The sequence below is a fragment of the Triticum urartu genome, chromosome 2A (assembly GCF_056163025.1).
Source record: "Triticum urartu cultivar PI428250 chromosome 2A, HENAU_Tu73, whole genome shotgun sequence".
Classification (NCBI taxonomy): Eukaryota; Viridiplantae; Streptophyta; class Magnoliopsida; order Poales; family Poaceae; genus Triticum; species Triticum urartu.
Genome location: NC_141874.1, coordinates 677292239 through 677314031, shown reverse-complemented (window position 1 = coordinate 677314031; position 21793 = coordinate 677292239). Strand labels below are relative to the sequence as shown.

Sequence of the window (21793 nt, the reverse complement as noted above, 5' to 3'; positions counted from 1 at the left end):
TACGAGGACAATCAGTCCTATCAAAGGCCACGACTCATCTGATGAGGAAATTGTTGGCATCATGAAGAATCTGGTATTCAACATCGTTCATGGAATTCCTGTCAATTATCACGATTTCTTCATGAGGACTATGGCAAATGTTGCACTGTCTCTGTTTGAGCTGAAGCCTTATGTACCTTGGATTATGAGATTCCTCAGGACAAGGTCTTCACTCAACTACAAAGCTGATTTCCAGAATCACCTCAGCTACTTGCCCCCAATTGAAGTCCTCAAGCAGACATATTCCTCAGTTGATGGAAAGGGCAAGGCACCAGCTGTAATAGATGAAGGCATTCATCCATTGGATGGTCAGTTTCGCAAAGCTGCATCTTATTCCACCAATGATGACTCTGCCACACATGACTCTGCCAATGCACCCAAGTCCTCTCCTCAAGCCACTGCTCCGCGCGTGATGACTGACCGTGAACTTCTGCTTAGTCTTCACCAGATGGTGGATCGAAATCACAAATGGGTTAAGCGTCAGTTTGGTTCACTTCTTCACAACATGACTGCCACACACAATGCAGTGAAGAAAAACCATTACTACCTCCATCAAGTCTTCGGTCGCACCTGGGCAATCCTGTCACATCTGTATGGTGAAGAAGATCTGAAGAAAATGGGTCTCAATGAAGATTTTGACTGGTCTGCACCTCCACCGAAGAAATTCAAGAAGGTCATGGTTCCTTCTCTGGTGGCCAGCTCATATTCTTCATCGCGCGACACTGATGAAAATGAAGACTTGGACGACACTGCGGCAGGCCCTACTACGACAAACGACCCCAATAATGCTGGCGCTCCTTCATCAACTTTATATTCTTCAGGGGCGTTAGTCCTCATATTCGATCCTTTTGGTCATTTGATGACAAAGGGGGAGAATTTTGAGTTAGTCTTCAAGCGGGTCTTTCTATATGGGCGTTTTTTTTTAAGTTGCAACTCTCGTTCTTCTGAGACTTTATTGGATCGAGTTGCAAACTTAAACCCGATGGTGCTCTGATACTTTTGATATGTTTTGCTGCATGCTTATTCCTCATATATGCTAATGCACGCATGTTGAATTACATCAGTCACCATATTTCATCATGCATTTCAAATTCTTCTATGTTATATGTCAAATGCGTGTATGAATTACAAGATATAGGGGGGATCTCCATGATTCAACTCTTCAAGTGTGCATTGCTTCAAAAGCAAATTCCTCACTATGCACATCTTCAGGGGGAGTTCTTCTATATCTTGCAATCAAATTCCTCAATATCAGTATTTACACTTCATATGATTATCCCCGTTGAAAACTTAACCTATATTGTCATCAATCACCAAAAAGTGGGAGATTTTAAGTGCATCTAGTGCCCCTTAGTGATTTTGGTGTATTGAAGACTTATAGGTTAAGGGACTAATGCGTTTGTGAGTGTACACAGGTCTATAAGTCTATGAGGAGTTTGATATTTATAGAGAAAGTCGACCCCTAAAAATGAAGTTCTTCGACTGAAGACTTTGGATCTCTGAAGAATTTTTGAAGACTTTGAAAGTGAAGAAATTGGTGTGACCGTGAAGACTTGGTATTCATTCGAGGAACATGAAGCGTGAAGACTTTTGTTTTCGTAGTTTCATTTTCTCTTTCTTGAGTCATAGGAAACACCGTACTGTTAAAGGGGGTCGAGGAAATACTAAGGAAAAATTTCCATGTGATTCTCAACTCAGAATCCTATACCTACCAATCCCTTCGAGTGAAGCCATTGGAAATCTCATACAGTTCAGTCAATATCTTCAGTGACAGAGACGAAGTTCTTCTGGTCTCTGAGGAATTTGTCCTGACTGAGGAAATTGTTGGCATCATGAAGAATCTGGTATTCAACATCGTTCATGGCATTCCTGTCAATTATCACGATTTCTTCATGAGGACTATGGCCAATGTTGCATTGTCTCCGTTTGAGCTGAAGCCTTATGCACCTTGGATTATGAGATTCCTCAGGACAAGGTCTTCACTCAACTACAAAGTTGATTTCCAGAATCACCTCAGCTACTTGCCCCCAATTGAAGTCCTCAAGCAGACATATTCCTTAGTTGATGAAAAGGGCAAGGCACCAGCTGTAATAGATGAAGGCATTCATCCATTGGATGGTCAGTTTCACAAAGCTGCATCTTATTCCACCAGTGATGACTCTGCCACACATGACTCTGCCAATGCACCCAAGTCCACTCCTCAAGCCACTGCTCCACGCGTGATGACTGACCGTGAACTTCTGCTTAGTCTTCACCAGAAGGTGGATCGAAATCACAAATGGGTTAAGCGTCAGTTTGGTTCACTTCTTCATAACATGACTGCCACACACAATGCAGTGAAGAAAAACCACTACTACCTCCATCAAGTCTTCGGTCGCACCTGGGCAATCCTGTCACATCTATATGGTGAAGAAGATCTGAAGAACATGGGTCTCAAAGAAGATTTTGACTGGTCTGCACCTCCACCGAAGAAATTCAAGAAGTTCCAAGTTCCTTCTCTGGTGGCCAGCTCATTTTCTTCATCACGCGACACTGATGAACATGAAGATTTGGACGACACTGCGGTAGACCCTACATCAACAAACGACCCCAACAACGCTGGCGCTCCTTCATCAACATGATTATCTTCAGGGGCGTTAATCCTCATTTTCGATCCTTTTGGTCATTCGATGACAAAGGGGGAGAAATATGAGTTAGTCTTCAAGCGGGTCTACTATATGGGCGTTTTTTTGCTAAGTTACAACTCTCGTTCTTCTGAAACTTTATTGGATCGAGTTGTAATCTTAAACCCGATGGTGCTCTGATACTTTTGATGCACTGTGCTCTGATACTCTTGATGCACTATTCTGCATGCTTATTCCTCGTTAAATATTATTGCACGCATGCTAAATTTCATCAGACACCATATTTCATCATGCATTTCAAATTCTTCATATTACATGTTAAATGCGTGTATGAATTACAAGATATACGGGGAGATCTCCATGATTCAACTCTTCAAGTGTGCATTGCTTCAAAAGCAAATTCCTCACTATGCACATGTTCAGGGGGAGTTCTTCTATATCTTGCAATCAAATTCCTCAATATCAGTAGTTACACTTCATATGTTTATCCCCGTTGAAAACTTAACCTATATTGTCATCAATCACCAAAAAGGGGGAGATTGTAAGTGCATCTAGTGCCCCTTAGTGATTTTAGTGTATTGAAGACTTATAGGTTAAGGGACTAATGCGTGTGTGAGTGTACACAGGTCTATAAGTCTATGAGGAGTTTGATATTTACAGGAAAAGTCGACCCCTAAAAATGAATATCTTCGACTGAAGACTTTGGTATTCTGAAGACTTTCTGAAGACTTTGAAAGTGAAGAAATTGGTGTGACCTTGAAGACTTGGTGTTCTTTCGAGGAACATGAAGCCAGAAGACTTTTGTTTTCGTAGTTTCATTTTCTCTTTCTTGAGTCATAGGAAACACCGTACTGTTAATGGGGGTCGAGGAAATACTAAGGAAAAATTTCCATGTGATGCTCAACTCAAAATCCTACACCTACCAATCCCTTCGAGTGAAGCCATTGGAAATCTCTTACAGATCAGTCAATTTCTTCAGTGACAGAGACGAAGTTCTTCTGGTCTCTGAGGAATTTTTCCTGACTGAGGAGTTAGGATTTCGCCAGTGCGGATAGCCTACATAGTGAGGAACATGATAGCCCTGAGGATTTTTCTACTCAAAATTCCGACCATTGCTGTGATATGCGCCAGCTGTCCCAAAATATCTATCCACCTAACGGTCATTTCATTGAAGGGCATTTATGTCTTATCATGTCGGGCTGCTTCCTAGGCTATAAATAGCCGCCCCCTACAACCACTAGCTGGTTGGCTGCTCTTAGAGAAACTGACACTTGTCATTTGAGAGCAACCCATCCTCCGAGGACTTTGAGCGAAAATCATCAAGTGAGGAATACCAAAAACCCAAAACCCAAACACCTACAAACCCCAAGTGATTGAGAATCACTGAAGAGATTGATCCTGAGTGGATCTGACGCTTGTTACCTTTGAAGACTGTGCTTCTTCCAGACGGTTAGGCATCATGGTCTAGAGCATCCAAGAGGAATTGTGGATCGCCGAGTGACCAAGTTTGTGAAGGTTTGGAAGTCGCCTGAAGACTTACCACGAGTGATTGGACGAGGTCTGTGTGACCTTAGTTCAAGGAGAATACGATGAGGACTGGGTGTCTTGGACTAAGTGTCCTTGACTGGGTGTCCGGGACTGTGTGTCCTCGAGTTTAAATACTCAGCCGCTCCAACCAGACGTACAACTGAGACAGCAGTTGGAACTGGTCTACCAAATCATTGTCTTCACCGAGCTTACTGGTTCTATTTCCTCAACTCTTTCATTTCCTCATAAATGTGCAGTGTGTTTGTTCATATCTTTGTTTGAAGACTTTGACTGAAGACTTTCTCAATTTTCTCAGTTCAATTTCTTCAGTCTGTTTTTCTTCGTCCTGTGTTATCATGTGATTACGCTTCCTGTACTCTGTGCCTATCTTCATTTCGTCATGATGACTATGCTTGTATTCTGTTATGTTTACTTTTGAGTACTTATTCCGCTGCTAGTAGTTCTTCGCTAAGGAATTTCCTCACCGGCAAATTCCTCAGTGAAGAATTTCGTAAAAATCGCATATTCACCCCCCCTCTAGTCGATATAACGCACTTTCAGTTTCGAGGCCATGTCTGTACATGCTAATCTCGTCAAGTCAACCTAAGTGTATTGCGTGTGTAAATCTGGCTTACACCCGTTGTATTCGAACGTTAGAATCTATCACACCCGATCATCACGTGGTGCTTCAAAACAACAAACCTTCGCAACGGTGCACAGTTAGGGGGAACACTTTCTTGAAATTATTGCGAGGGATCATCTTATTTAAGCTACCGTCGTTCTAAGCAAATAAGATGTAAAACATGATAAACATCACATGCAATCAAATAGTGACATGATATGGCCAATATCATTTTGCTCCTTTTGATCTCCATCTTCGGGGCGCCATGATCATCATCGTCACCGGCATGACACCATGATCTCCATCATCGTGTCTTCATGAAGTCGTCTCGTCAACTATTACTTCTACTACTATGGCTAACGGTTTAGCAATAAAGTAAAGTAATTACATGACGTTTAAGTTGACACGTAGGTCATAAATAAATTAAGACAACTCCTATGGCTCCTGTCGGTTGTCATACTCATCGACATGCAAGTCATGATTCCTATTACATGAACATGATCAATCTCATACATCACATATATCATTCATCACATCCTTTTGGCCATATCACATCACAAGGCATATGCTGCAAAAACAAGTTAGACGTCCTCTAATTATTGTTGCAAATTTTTTACGTGGCCGCTATAGGTTTCTAGCAAGAACGTTTCTTACCAACGCCAAAACCACAACATGATATGCCAATTTCTATTTACCCTTCATAAGGACCCTTTTCATCGAATCCGATCCGACTAAAGTGGGAGAGACAGACACCCGCTAGCCACCTTATGCAACTAGTGCATGTTAGTCTGTGGAACCTGTCTCACGTAAGAGTACGTGTAAGGTCGGTCCGGGCCGCTTCATCCCACGATGCCGCCGAATCAAGATAAGACTAGTAACGGCAAGTAAATTGACAAAATCGACGCCCACAACAACTTGTGTTCTACTCGTGCATAGAAACTACGCATAAACCTAGCTCATGATGCCACTGTTAGGGATCGTAGCAGAAATTTAAAATTTTCTACGCATCACCAAGATCAATCTATGGAGTAATCTAGAAACGAGGGGAAGGGGAGTGCATCTACATACCCTTGTAGATCGCTAAGCGGAAGCGTTGCAAGAACGCGGATGAAGGAGTCGTACTCGCAGCGATTCAGATCGCGGTTGATTCCGATCTAAGCGCCGAACAACGACGCCTCCGCGTTCAACACACGTGCAGCCCGGTGACGTCTCCCACACCTTGATCCAGCAAGGGGAGAAGGAAAGGTTGGGGAAGACTCCGTCCAGCAGCAGCACGACGGCGTGGTGGTGAAGGAGGAGCGTGGCAATCCTGCAGGGCTTCGCCAAGCGCCGCAGGAGAGGAGGAGGACTTGGGAGAGGGGGAGGGCTGCGCCAGAACTTGGGTGCGGCTGCCCTCCCACCCCCACATATATATAGGGGCAAGGGAGTGGGGGGGCGGCCCCCTCAGATCCAATCTGAGGAGGGGGCGGCGGACAAGGGGGTTGCCTTGCCCCCTAAGGCAAGGGGGGCGCCCCCTTTTAGGGTTCCCCCAAACCCTAGGCGCATGGGCCCTAGGGGGAGGCGCCCAGCCCACTAAGGGGCTGGTCCCTCTCCACACATAGCCCATAGGGCCCTCCGGGGCAGGTGGACCCTCCCGGTGGACCCCCGGAACCCCTTCGTGGTCCCGGTACAATACCGGTAACCCCCCGAATTATTCCGGTGACCGTATGACGACTTCCCATATACAAATCTTTACCTTTGGACCATTCTTGAACTCCTCGTGACGTCCGGGATCTCATCCGGGACTCCGAACAACATTCGGTAACCACGTACATCTATTCCCTATAACCCTAGCATCATCGAACCTTAAGTGTGTAGACCCTACGGGCTCGGGAGTCATGCAGACATGGCCGAGACAACTCTCCGGTCAATAACCAATAGCGGGATCTGGATACCCATGTTGGTTCCCACATGCTCCATGATGATCTCATCGGATGAACCACAATGTCAAGGATTCAATCAATCCCGTATACAATTCCCTTTGTCTATCGGTACGATACTTGCCCGAGATTCGATCGTCGGTATCCCGATACCTTGTTCAATCTCGTTACCATCAAGTCTCTTTACTCGTTCTGTAACACATCATCCCGTGATCAACTCCTTGGTCACATTGTGCACATTATGATGATGTCCTACCGAGTGGGCCCAGAGATACCTCTCCGTTACACGGAGTGACAAATCCCAGTCTCGATTTGTGCCAACCCAACAGACACTTTCAGAGATACCCGTAGTGCACCTTTATAGCCACCCAGTTACGTTGTGACGTTTGGCACACCCAAAGCACTCCTACGGTATCCGGGAGTTGCACAATCTCATGGTCTAAGGAAATGATACTTGACATTAGAAAAGCTTTAGCATACGAACTACACGATCTTGTGCTAGGCTTAGGATTGGGTCTTCTCCATCACATCATTCTCCTAATGATGTGATCCCGTTATCAACGACATCCAATGTCCATGGTCAGGAAACCGTAACCATCTATTGATCAACGAGCTAGTCAACTAGAGCTTACTAGGGACATGGTGTTGTCTATGTATCCACACATGTATCTGAGTTTCCTATCAATACAATTCTAGCATGGATAATAAATGATTATCATGAACAATGAAATATAATATAATAATAACTAATTTATTATTGCCTCTAGGGCATATTTCCAACATCCCATTATAACCCAACCGCGTAAGGAACGCAAAATCAAGGAACATAACACCGGTATGACAGAAACTAGGGCGGCAAGAGTGGAACAAAACACCAGGCATAAGGCCGAGCCTTACACCCTTTACCAAGTATATAGATGCATTAATTAAATAAGAGATATGGTGATATCCCAACAATAAACATGTTCCAACAAGGAACAAACTCCATCTTCACCTGCAACTAGCAACGCTATAAGAGGGGTTGAGCAAAGCGGTAACATAGCCAAACAACGGTTTGCTAGGATAAGGTGGGTTAGAGGTTTGACATGGCAATATGGGAGGCATGATAAAGCAAGTGGTAGGTATCGTAGCATAGGCATAGCAATAGAGCGAGCAGCTAGCAAGCAAATATAGAAGTGATTTCAAGGGTATGGTCATCTTGCCTGCAAAGTTCTCCGAGAAGACGAAAGCTTGATCCTCGTAAGCGTACTCAACGGGTTCCTCGATCACGTACTCGTCTCCCAGCTCTAACCAAGCAAGAACACAAGCAAAAAGGAACCACAATCAACCACCATGCAATGCGCAAGCAACATGATGCAATACATGGCATGATATGCGGGATGTGATATGCAATGCATATGCATGCTACGGAAGGAAAAGATTGATCAAGGCATCAAGTTGGAAGACCAAGAGTGCCGCTGGAAAGATGAGTTTATTTCGGTCGACATCGATATAAAGATCACCGGAATCGGATGCACGGTTTGTGAATGGCAAGCAAAACAATAATGGCACAAAGCTGCGATTAACAGCATGATGCCATCTAGAATGCAACGAGAAACTAAGCTACTGCACTCCAACATAGCAACAAAGCACATGGCAGTGATCCACTCAAGATGCTTGACAAAAGATGAATACTGAGCTACGGCTAGATCACTCAAGAGCAAGTTCAAACAAGCATGGCAAAAGTGCAAAAGATATCAGGTTCACAGACTTAGTGAAATTAACATGTCAAGAATTAACATCAGGAAGCAATGTTTAGAGCAAGATAACAACATGCTACAGGAATATATCATGGCAAAGCAAGGCATGGCATGAATCTAATCAAAGCATGTAACAAAAGTCCCTTACTGACCATAAGCCAAAAGGGATCAGAAAATATAATGGCAACCATGTAAATATAGCAAGTTACGTTAACAGATTCAGACTTAGCAGAAAAACTGGAACATGGCAAAAACAGAGTTACATAGGCATGTTTGCGAGCTCGATGCACTCACCACAAGGCATTGCATGACAAACTAAGCATACACCCAGCAAGAAGACATGTTAAAGTATCTAACCATGGCAAGAACAATCACATAGCATGCATGGATCAACTACAACAACCTCGGCAAAATTGATTAACATGTAAACAATCTGCCAGGAACATTTTATAGCAAAAGTAGAGCAAGATTGAGTCATGCTAGGTTACTCCATAATTGCAAACAAAGACATGGGTGGATAGACAATAACAATATCTCAAAATCATCCTTACTGAACATGCTCAAAAGAGACATGGATCACTCTGTAGCAACATGAATACATGGCATAAAAATAACATCAGGGAAATGACTTAGAAGAATTCTAAGTCCCTGAAATCAACAACATCACGAGAGCTACTTTGCATGCTTGTGCTAGTCGCCACATTGATCACAAAAAACATGGCATACACCCCTGTAAAGATGGCATGGCATATAACAAAACACATGTAGAGCTCATACTCATAGGAGGCACACATTAAACATGGCAAAAATGACAAATGCTCATAAACTGATAAGAATCTGAAACTAACATTACATAGAACTCTTGCAACAGCATTTAGGGCATCAAGATGAACTCAAATGAACATGGCGCAATAGAATGAAATAAAGTGCACATCCTGATGAACATTTTGATATATCAAACACTAAAAACGGAGCAATATGCTAGGAGATATGGCAGGTCAAACATAGCATCAGAATGAAGGAAATCAGGGACTTAGTAGTTTTCCGAAAAAAACAAATGAGCGTAAAATACTATTCGATGCACAGGGCGATGGATAGAGGCAAAGCTCACCATGGGCTTCGGCCCAGGTCGCAGCGGAGACCAAGCGGGCCACGCGGGCCGAGGGAGATGGGCCGGGGAGGCTGAGGCCCACGCGCGGTCAACGGGGAGGGGATCAGGCTCCTCCCGACCGATCTGGAAGGCGGTGGCGGCCAACGAATGACGGCGGCCGGGGTCGGACGCCAGCGGACAGGAACTGGAGGGAGGAGGCGGATCTGGCCGGGGACCTCCTGATCCGGGGAAGGCCGGTCCATTTCCTGCGACGACGAGGTCAGCCGACGACGAGCGGATCTCCAAGGACGGCGGTGGAGCGGCGCTGGGGCGCGCGGTGGCCGGCGCGGTCGGCCAAGGCGGCGGGGCCGTTCAGGCGGCGGGGCGCAGGCGCTCTCAGGCTGATCGGGCCCGGAGGGCCAGATCCGGGCCGCGGCGGGCCTGGCGGCGGGGAGGAGAGAGAGGGCGCGGGCGCGGGTGAGGTGGCGCAACGCGATTGGCACGGGAGGCGGCGGTGGGTGACGTGGCGCTTCGCCATTGGTCGGACGACGTGGCCGGCTGGACATGTCCGGCGAGGTGGACATGTCCGGCGACGCGAGGAAGGGGAAGGTAGGGTTAGACTGCGCGAAAAAATCCGGGAGGAGCACATATTTATAGGTAGGAGGAGCTAGGAGAGTCCAAATGAGATGCGGTTTTCGGCCACGCGATCGTGATCGAATGACCGAGAGGATGGAGGGGGTTTTGGTGGGTTTTGGGCCACTTTGGAGGGGTGTTGGGCTGCAACACACACGAGGCCTTTACAGTTCCTCGGTTAACCGTTGGAGTATCAAACGAAGTCCAAATGGCACGAAACTTGACAGGCGGTCTACTGGTAGTAAACCAAGGCCGCTTGGCAAGTCTCGGTCCAATCCGAGAACGTTTAACACCCGCACACGAAAAGAGGCAAATGGGACACCGGAGGACATAGGAGTGCCGGATTGAGAAACGGACAACGGGGAAAATGCTCGGATGCATGAGACGAACATGTATGCAAATACGATGCACATGATCACATGATATGAAATGCATGACACGCAAACAAATGACAAGGCAACAACAGCGAATAACTGGAAGACACCTGGCACAACGGTCTCGGGGCGTCACAACACTCCACCACTACGAGAGGATCTCATCCCGAGATCTAGAATGGCACCGGAGGGAAAAACGGAAGAGAAAGAGAAGAGGTAAAACTAAGTTGCTTCTTTGACAAACGAGTGAAACCAAAGAACCTTGCGAGGTTGAGCAAATTGAAAGAAAGAATGCAATGAAGAAGAACAAAGTTGCAAACACTCCGTTAGGAAAAAGGAACAAAGGAAGAACAAATTCGGGCAGCACTCCGGTTGAAAAGTGATGCAAGACTTGATAAGATGAAAAGAACTTGATCCGAGGGCACAACACTCCGGATAAATGGATAAGCACGAAAAGAACACGATCCTCACAATTCGAGATGATGATTGAAAAGAGCAACATCACAAAGCCTCCGGAAGAAATGGAAGAATGGAATGGAATGGACGGAGGGGAATGAGATCTTGAGAGAGCATGCTTACAACAAATGCTGGAACGGAGTTGTTGGATTATCAACAACGAAAGGATAAGCTTGATGTGGGCTTATAGAACACATCTCAAAAATATGGGGTGAAATTCTGCCACTAACGGAAACAATGGGTTGGATTGATATCAACAAGGAGACGAGAACTATTTCACCGGGAGGATAAATGAAGAACTTGGGTCATTTATGGGCACCATAAATAGCAACAATCCTTAGGAGAAGCTTTAGATGAAAAATAACCCAAGCTAACTCCAACGAGGAGATTGATTGGATTGAGAAGAGCTCATGCTCGAAGAAATTGATGGGTTTAAACTATCTCATACTTGACAACTTGCGAATCATGAAACACGAAGGGAAATTGTCAAGAAAGGCATAACACCATCTCAAAAGATAAGGGAGAACAATTGCACTCCGGATTACAAGATGAAGAAAACTTGAGCTCCTCTGAAAAGAATCTTGATGAACGCTTCGAGAAGGAATTAAATCCTTGATGAACCATCATGTAGAACCTCCATGAAGAACTCCGGTAACAAAAGGATGATCAAACGAAAGGAAGGAGAAATTGAATACACAAGGTGAAGCCTTGTGATGATTTAGAAGGAGCTTCGCGACAAGATAATGTGGAAAAGCTTGGAACTCCGGAAAAGAAAGATGAACAAATGAAATCAAGAATTTTGATGAACTCCAGAATAAGAAATTAATCACTTGGATGAAACAAGAATAAGAATTAAATTATGCTTATCCTTCACCAATTTAAATTGATGACAAGCAATGGATTGCATACAACTTATTCTCGTAGAAAGGATTAAGATAGATATATCGCAAAATTGAGAAGGTCTTCAACGAACCACCGGTAGGATTGAAAATGAACGAAGATAAGATAAAGAAACACCGGGAAGAATTAGCAAATGAACGAAGATGCTTGAGAATTTAGATACAAATGAAACGAAGAGATCATGAGATGATTAGAGGATATTTTAATGATGCACCCGGTAAGATTTGGAGAACGAGAGCTGAAAGCTGAGAATGAATAAACCCGAAATGATGGTCTTCGGAGAATCAAACTGAAAAGACTCCTGAAATGCTCCAGATGGATGAAAAGAATTCTCACAGTCGCAAACAATTATGAGAGGATGGCACAAAGCTAGAGCCAGGAATCTTTGAGAGAGCATATAAGATTTAGAGGAAACACTTCTTCGATCTTCAACTGCAGAGAGTGACGATGATAAAGACCACCATGAATTGTTGAGATACTCCGGGATGAAGACTAGAAAGGTTGAACCAACGATGAAGAATTTGAAAGACCTTGGAGAAAGACATCTGACTGATGAAAATTCATTCTTACGTCACACTTCGCAAAGAATTTGGGAGTAACTCCGGGAAAAATTAGAAGAGTCAGGTAAGATCCTGGGAAAAGACCTGTGGGTTAGTGCCCACTCAAAAGAAACACCGTTGAACGATTACTTAGGAAGAGATAATGCACCGGTTGAATTAAACGGCTTCACTGAGATAACAACCTCGAAATAAGTTGAACGGATCTTGAATGACAAGACGAGCCTTCTGAGATATCTTCAACACTCCCGAACAAATGAATAGCGAGAAGTGAATGGTATGAGGTGCACCAGCATGAGAAGGTATTTGAAACGAGGAAAAGGATATGATCAACAAAGCTTGAATTGGATCCACTGGAGAAGAAAAGAGAACGAAGAATGATGAACGAGTAGAGCATCTTCATGAGAAACACTGGGTAAGAACATGAAGGAAAAAGAATGGAGAGACTTCCCATCAATAAAAGGATCATTGAATAAGAAATCTGAGTCCTTGAAGAAACAAGAGTGGGAGGGAGGGACAACAAAGACAACTTGGGATGGATGAAACGAACACCCCGTTGAGAAGAGTTAGAGTTGATCTTGCGAATGTTGAAAATGATCGGATCCACTTGAAGAGATGCACACCGGTTGAAAAAGGATTGACATGACAATCTTGATTATCAAGAGGGATTGGTATTCACATAGAAATATGAGAACACCACATAGGAAAGGTATGGAATCAACATTTGACTTCGAAGCAACTCGAATACCACAACTGAAAACAAAACAAAGGATTGGCTTGCAAAATAAGCCAGAACAAACATATGATAGAGATTTTGTCCGAAGTTTTCGTGGTGGGGCCCACACGGGCTCGATCGTACAACACCATCATGTACAAGGCAGTGCACATGACATACGAAGCGTCCCCGAGTCAGCATAGCCAAGGACTCTTTAAGACACAACGAGACCACTGTAAAACCAACCGTGGATAGGCGGACCACTAGACATCGAACCCCAATTTCATATCATACATCTGTCGGAAAGATATCCTATGATATACTTGAATTCCCACTTATAAACTCCCGAAACTTTCTGGTTATGCAATCAGGTGTTGGGGATACAGGGGAAGCATAATATCTCACCCAAAACTAACAAATCCTACATCCAGCTGTATCCATCCTTCAACACATAACCAAGAAACCTTCGGAAATCATTTACCTCAACCTTCGAAAAGCATCCGTTATACGAGTTATGGCAATACTCCCGAACTCCCGCACCAGTACTGGGTGGTGTCGAGGTTATCTCACCAACAACTGCATAAAAGAGATTTTCGATGTCGGCGAAACTCAGGTATTCTAGAACTGCAACGATAAAATTGTGACGACAACACCTCGGAGCTCAACTCCCCGGGACACTGCCACAACCCCTAAATGTCAGGAGGCACCAAGAACAATGTTCTCGTCACAAAACCATCGGAACGATTCCAAGATACTCGCGTGATCCTAAAAAAAATTTAGTGAAATTTGAGGAGAGAAGAGTCAAAACTCTACGTCAGGAGGCCTCACCAGAGCGACGAAGGGACTGAGGAATAAAAAGAATCCTACTCTCCGATATATATAATCCTAAAACACTCAAAACATTTTTCTAGACTCAACAACGCCAACGATTCGATCAAGCAGGGGGCTCCTAAGTCGGGGAAGGCTCTGATTACCAACTTGTAACACCCACGATGCGGCTATATCTCCCACGTGTCGGAGCACGACTTAGAAGCATAACCGCATTGTAGGCATGTCGTAAGAGGGTAATATTTACACATCCCATGTACTAAATAAGAAAGAGGTACAGAGTTGGCTTACAATCGCCACTTCACACAATACATAAAAATAGCATTACATCAACCAAATATATACAAGGTCCGACTACAGAACCAAAATAAAAGGAGACTACCCCTAATGCAAAAGATCCCCGATCGCCCCAACTGGGCTCCACTACTGATCAACTGGAGACGAAACTACACAACGAATAAGATCTTCATCGAGCTCCTCCTTGAGCTCGGTTGCGTCACCTGCACGGTATCATCGGCACCTGCAAACTGGTTTTGGAAGTATCTGTGAGTCACGGGGATTCAGCAATCTCACACCCTCGTGATCAAGACTATTTAAGCTTATGGGTAGGGAAAAGGTATGAGGTGGAGCTGCAGCAAGCACTAGCATATATGGTGGCTAACTTACGCAAATGAGAGCGAGAAGAGAAGGCAAAGGCACGGTCGAGAATCTATGATCAAGAAGTGATCCTGAAACTACTTACGTTCAAGCATAACTCCAACACTGTATTCACTTCCTAGACTCCGCCGGAAAGAGACCATCACGGCTACACACACGGTTGATCCATTTTAATTAAGTTAAGTTTCAGGTTTTCTACAACCGGACATTAACAAATTCCCATCTGCCCATAACCGCGGGCACGGCTTTCGAAAGTTCAAAACCCTGCAGGGGTGTCCCAACTTAGCCCATCACAAGCTCTCACGGTCAACGAAGGATGTTCCTTCTCCTAGGAAGACCCGATCAGGCTCGGAATTCCGGTTACAAGACATTTCGACAATGGTAAAACAAGACCAGCAAGACCGCTCGATGCGCCGACATCCTGATAGGAGCTGCACATATCTCGTTCTATGGGCAACACCGGATGAACACTACGTACAGCTAAAACCAGCCCTCAAGTTTCCCCGAGGTGGCACCGCAAGTGGCTCTGTTTCGGACCAACACTTAGAGAAGCACTGGCCTGGGGGGGTTAAAATAAATATGACCCTTGAGTCTGCAGAACCCAAGGGAAGGTGATAGGTTGTTAGTGCAAATGGTAAAACCAAGGTTGGGCCTTGCTAGAGGAGTTTTATTCAAGGCGAACTGTCAAGGGGTTCCCATTATAACCCAACCACGTAAGGAACGCAAAATCAAGGAACATAACACCGGTATGACGGAAACTAGGGCGGCAAGAGTGGAACAAAACACCAGGCATAAGGCCAAGCCTTCCACCCTTTACCAAGTATATAGATGCATTAATTAAATAAGAGATATGGTGATATCCCAACAATAAACATGTTCCAATAAGGAACAAACTCCATCTTCACCTGCAACTAGCAACGCTATAAGAGGGGCTGAGCAAAGTAGTAACATAGCCAAACAACGGTAGGCATGATATAGGTTAGCTATAAGAGGGGCTGAGCAAAGTAGTAACATAGCCAAACAACGGGAGGCACAACGGTCTCGGGGCGTCACAGTACTGCTCCTCCCGTGACATCCGCCCTCAACGTGTGCGGAACCGCGTCGTGCTGACGGAGAAAGAAGCCGGCATCATGGAGATCAACGAGGCAGCCAAACGTTCGTAACCGTCGCCGACAGCGAGGAAAAGTATATCATGGGAGGCTGCCGTCGCTTGGGTCCCATGAAGACCACCGCAGGCAATCATCAAATCTGTGAGCTTTATTTGTTGAAACCCTGGGCTTTCCCAGCACGTGCTTGGATCATGTCCTCAACTTGGGCCTCTGCTTGTGCGTGCAACAGGCTTTCAGCAGAGGACTCATGCAAAGAGAAAAAAAGAATGCATGCCTATATGACGTCATTTTAAGTGTCTAGGGCCCAACTGCGTGTCGGTAGTCGATGGTTGATTTACAACTGGGACAAAAAAAGATGAACCTTGTTGCATGATGGGGTGCATTTGCAAGAGTGCCGAAAAATGTGTAGGGCCCAATTGTATATCAGTGGTCCACTTGCAACTAGGACATGAAAATAAATATGCAGGTTGAGTGCATGTTGAGAGACCAAAAGTGAGTCGAGCTAAATTTCATATCGATGGCCGACTTGCAACTAGGATAAGAAAAAAAATATCAGGCTCCTTGCATGTCAAGGTTAGACTTGCAAAATAAAAACAGAAGAAAAGGGCATTTGTGTGTTTAGAAGGAGATCCATGATCGGGAGGGGAAATATCTAGTGCACCGGAGTTTGTGGTGCTACCGGTGCACCAAACTCACATTGTGCTTTTAAAATGTTCAAAAAAATATGAAAAAAAATTAGCGCGCTTGCACAACATCAATGTAGATTGTCACAAAATTTCAAGTCAAAATTCAAAACATAACGCCCAAAAGAAAAATGACAGATTCAACACTGAATAGTACATAACATAACTTGGACTTTAGATTTGGCCCATTATCACACTGATGTTAAATTTGTCATTTTTGTGTCTCAAAAAATATTTCAACTTTTTATATGAAATTTTCTAACATCATACATTGATGTTGTGTTAACATGCTAGAATTTTTTCAGATTTTTTAAAATATTCTATGGCATCCGGTGCACCGGTAATACCATAAGTGCAGGTGCACCGGATACATTCCCATGATCGGGACGACTCTGCTTCAAAGACAAAGGAAAACAGGATAGAGAAAGAGAAAGAGTGAAGAATGGAACTGATGAGCGACGGGCCAGCTCGTCCCTTCGACTTATACAGCCTACTCGTCTCTTCAACTATTATTACAAAGAGCAACTAGTTAACAAGCGCTTTTTCAGGAGCCTTACAACGATTAATTTGACGCTCTCAGCCATTCCCATATGTCGTGCTTTGGGCACTTTCTTTGGATTTTTTTCCGCACGCATTTTCTGTTTTTTAAACATTTTTTTCTGAGGTTTTTCGACGTTTTGCTTTTTCACCGCTCTTTTTTAGCTTTTTAATCAAAAAATTTGAAAAAAATTGCGTGAAAAAATGTGTTTTCTTTTTTCTTTCATGAGAGTCACGGTTTTGCTTCCGCGAGAGATACGGTTTTGCTTTCGCGAGAGCACAGCCGTGCCTCTCAAAAACGAAAAAAAAACACATTTTCTGTTTTTCTTTCTTTCGCGAGAGTCACGGTTTTCCTTCCGCGAGAGGCACGGGTGTGCTTTCGCGAGAGTCACGGCTGTGCCTTTCGGAAACGAAAAAAAAACGCGTTTTCTGGTTTTTTTTCGCGAGAGTCACGATTTTGATTCTGAGAGAAGCATGGTTGTGCTTTCGCGAGAGTCACGGCCGTGCCTCTCGGAAAGGGGAAAAAACGTGTTTTCTGTTTTTTTTCCTTTCGCGAGAGTCACGGTTTTGCTTCCGCAAGAGTCGCGGTTGTGCTTTCGCGAGAGTCACGGCCGTGCTTCCTCGGAAAATGAAAAAAAACACGTTTTCTTTTCTTCCACGAGAGTCACGGCTTTTGCTTCCGCGAGAGGCACGGTTGTTATTTCGTGAGAGGCATGGGCGTGCCTCTTTCGGAAAGGAAAAAACCCGTGCTCCCGGTTCGGTTTTTTTGTTCATTTTTTCGTTCGGTTTTTTTCATGAAAAACAAAGTTCGTCAAAACCTATCAACATGGGATCTAGTTTTGAAGATCTCGACACGAGGAATCCAAGAGTGAAAATTGTTCGAGATTTGAACGCACGGTTTGAGAGATAAAATGTTTTGAATAAACAGATCTACGAAAAAAGAAAAAACTCCCAGGTTGCGACAAGTGGCAATGATACATGTGCACCACTTGTCGTAACTAGGAAAATTGAAGTGATCTTTGCAACGAGTACTCTTTAATTAGTGATTTCGATTATTACACAACTCAAAAAACTGAAACGGGCTATGGAAAATAGGCCATGAAAAAACGGCCCAACAAAAATGATGCCTGGCCTGACGAGCTGCAAAGTGGACAACGGACGCACAAAGCAACATTGGACTCTTCTAAAAAAAAAGCAACACCGAACGGGATTAAACAACCCCGATCAAAGAACTGGAAAAAAAATTATAGCAACAGATCAAATGGATCGAAACTTAGATGAGACATCATTAAAACTGAGTTTTAGCAATTCTGAAATAAAAAATAACAAATGAGAGAAAAACAAAACAAAAGGATAAAATTGCAATTAATTAGTTTTGTTAGACACAATCACAAGTGATTAGTAAGGTGCTTAACCCCGCCATCTTCCTATGCGTTTGCAGAAATCTGGTAGCAGCCCGCCCCATCGCGAAGTAGAAAAAGGCCCAACAGACGTGACAACTCCACGCGGAAAAGCACGACACAGTCGAGATCTTCATTGCCCCAATTTTACAGACAAATAAATCGAACGGTGGAAGATCTAGATGTGATACAGCTAATTTTCATCTCGCTGAGAATTAGCAAATCCATTTTATAATTATGACGTCGATAACTATCACACATGTAGTATATTCGACATGTGTCCACATACCGTGTGTGGTGTGAGTAGAAGGCAGCCCACACGGGCTGTGTGTGAGCGGACATTAAAATTGTTCACACGTGTGGGCGTGGCTACTTCATGCCACACGCCCAACAAGTATTACTCATCTCCACCCCGCGCGTGTGGCATGAAGTAAAAATGCCCACATGTCCTGACGCAGCTACGTTAGGTATCCCGCGAAATGATGATTTAGTTGCCATTCTGGTTGGCAGATGTAGTTATCCGGGATGGCAGGTGTAGTTGTAAAAGTATGACAACTTTATCTGTTTTGACTAACTATAGTTGCCATGTCTAAGTTTTGGTAGTTGCCGCGTGTAATCAAACTGTAGTTGCCGTGTGTGATTAACTACTTGTCACATATGGTCAAACAGTAGTTGCCATGTGTGTTTACCTAGTTGTCACGTGTGGTCCAATCATAGTTGCCATTTATTGTTAGTCACAGTTGCCATGTGTGTTTATCTGATTGCCATATACGCGCAATTGCAGTTGCCGTCTAGCAAAAAATCACAGTTGTCATGTGTATTTACCTAGTTGCCACGTTCGCGTAACTGCAGTTGCCATCCACAACGTATGAGTGTCGTGTGGGCGAAAAGCAGTTCGCCCACGCGCATGACCTAGGTGATGGCTGTGTGGACAGAAACTAGTTCGCCCACATAGCGCAACTGGCAAACAGCGTGGTGCAGGCATGTGGGCAAACTCTCCAACGCTCACACACCAGCCCCGTCCTACGTGGCACATCAAATTTAACTTTTTGTGTCAAGATTCGTGCAAAAGACAGTAAACGACAATCCAGACGTGTAGGCGAGTTAGGAAACGCCCACACATGTGGGCGTTAGTGTTTCTATCTTTTTTATCATTAATAAAGCTCTTATCTTGATTAACAATAGATGGCAACTATAGTTAATCATAGATGGCAAAAAGAAGAAACGACGACTGTACGGAGTGAGAACCCATTACTACTGAGAATTAGACGGACACCATATAATTTGCATTCCCACTAACAACAACGTAGCAACAACAAAACTAGTACAAAGGCAAAAGGCCACCTACGTACAGTAATAATTAGCTATAGTGTCAGGAGCCCTTAGCAACCATCACATCATCAGCAGCAAACCGTCCCAAATCCTCCCCATTCTTGATCCTCCTGATCCTGGCCATCACCTCATCAATGGCGATGTCGAACGCATCCCTCGTGTCCCCCTCGAACCTCACCCGGGGATCCTTGTACAGGAACCTCGGGATCATCTTGATCACTTCCTCCCTCATGGCGGCCACCTCCTCGTCGGTGTACCTGGCTAGCACCCCCTCGACGTCCACCTTCCCTTCGAGGAGTTCGTCGGGGTCGATGAGCACCGAGTACGGGCGGCCGTCGCCGTTGCCGCTGCTCTCCGGATCCGGCTCGTGCCACCGGTACTGCTTCTTGAAGGTGGACGCCTCGTGGAAGAAGACGGGGATGCACCCGGCCATGATGGCGTCGACGGAGGAGCGGCGCATGTATGAGTCGCCGCGCGGCTGCAGGCAGAAACGGGACGAGGCGAAGACGGAGACGAGCCTCCGCGGCGACCGGCAGGTGATGCTGCCCTCCAGGCCGTGGCTGCAGTCGATGAACCCGCACCGGCTAGGCGAGGAGGCGCACGACTCGATGACGCGGTCGCGGATGGCAAGCGTCCCGTTGGCACGCCGTGCGCCGGCGAACGCGAATAGCCAGGGACGTTCTGTGGCGCGGACGCGCGCCTGCCACGCGGAAACCTCGCCGGCCGACGTGGGGTGGAAGTAGCTCGGGTACGGCACGGCGCAGTCCCGCCGATCCCAGATGTTGGACTCGTAGGTGAGCACCGTCATGTTGCCGGACTCGGGCTGTTCGAGGAAGTTGTTGCCACAGACCTTCTGGGTGCCGCTATCGTCTCCCTCTTTGTGCCGGAACATCCAGGTGGTCTTGCCGACGACCATGAAGTGGTCGCGGCCGCCGAAGGCCGCCCACTGCGGCCGCGCCGACATCCACTGCAGGAACTCGGACGACGGCCCGTTGCGCACCGTGGCGTTGAACCCGCAGAGATGCTGTTGGAGCTCCAGCCCCGGGTAGTAGGGCACGTACAGAGCCGTCGCCGCCGCCGGGTCGTCGGTAAGGCACTCGTACTGGCGCATACGGTTGTGCACGATCACTTCCAGGGCGTACTGATCCGTGGCATACCTGCACGTAACATTCTTAGACGCAGCTAACTCATGTATAAGCACCATGAATGCCGGCAAAACCCACACCGGTTGACCTACGCCATTAATAGATGACAAATCAAGGAGCTTACCATCCGGTGTTGGGGATGACACCCGTGTCACCGTCGCTTCCATTGCCGGTGGCGGGAGGGAGCACTGGGCCCATGCCGACATTGGCCATGAGGGAGCATACGTGCCACTCGTCCTGAAACGCCGGCGAGCCCTCGACGCAGTCCCTGAGAACATTGAACCGCGACGGCACATCCAACATGTAAACGTACCTCCCCTGGCAAGACGACGACGCTGCTGACGAAAGCCGGCGCAGGGGGCCATCCTCGGCGACGGCAGAGGGAGCTGGCAGGAAGCTGGCATCGAGCGCCATGGGCACCGACAGCGGGATGAGGACGAACGACGCGCCGGAGCGGGGCCCATAGGAGAAGAGGGAGAGATGGAAGAACTGGAAGTGCAGGAGACAGGAGATGAGCCATGAGCCGAGGATGAGGATGCCGTAGAGAAGGTACTTGGGGTAGTGAGCATCCATGGCTGGCTGGGCTTGCTGGCTAGCAAGCTTGGCAGCAGCTAGATGAGGAGGCGGAGAGCGAGCATGCATCTGGCCAAGTTCGATAGCCAGGGGTTTAGTAGGGGTTGCTGAACCAAGTGGTAATAATTAACTAATGATACGGTGTTAGCGAATCCTACTGTTATTAGGTCTTTGTGCTTTCATGGTTCATAACTTCATATTATATATGTGACCTTTGACCATGGGTATAAAATATGGTGGTTAACTAGCTGTAGCCATAGACCGCCATCTGTGTCATCTTGGCACAGTGGCAGCACCCTTACGTGTACTCTGACTGTCTTGACAACAAGCATGA

At 45.7% G+C, this 21793-nt stretch overlaps 1 protein-coding gene across 1 annotated transcript; it reads right to left on the bottom strand.

Moving 5' to 3' along the window:
* Positions 1 to 19621: 19621 nt before the first annotated feature.
* LOC125528983 (putative xyloglucan galactosyltransferase GT15) lies at positions 19622 to 21543 on the bottom strand. Its single transcript, XM_048693398.2, has 2 exons — positions 21011 to 21543; positions 19622 to 20898 (listed from the first exon to the last, which is right to left on the bottom strand). Exons 1-2 carry the CDS (start codon positions 21526 to 21528, stop codon positions 19782 to 19784), a joined length of 1635 nt encoding a protein of 544 aa, XP_048549355.2. The 5' UTR covers positions 21529 to 21543; the 3' UTR covers positions 19622 to 19781.
* Positions 21544 to 21793: the final 250 nt, after the last annotated feature.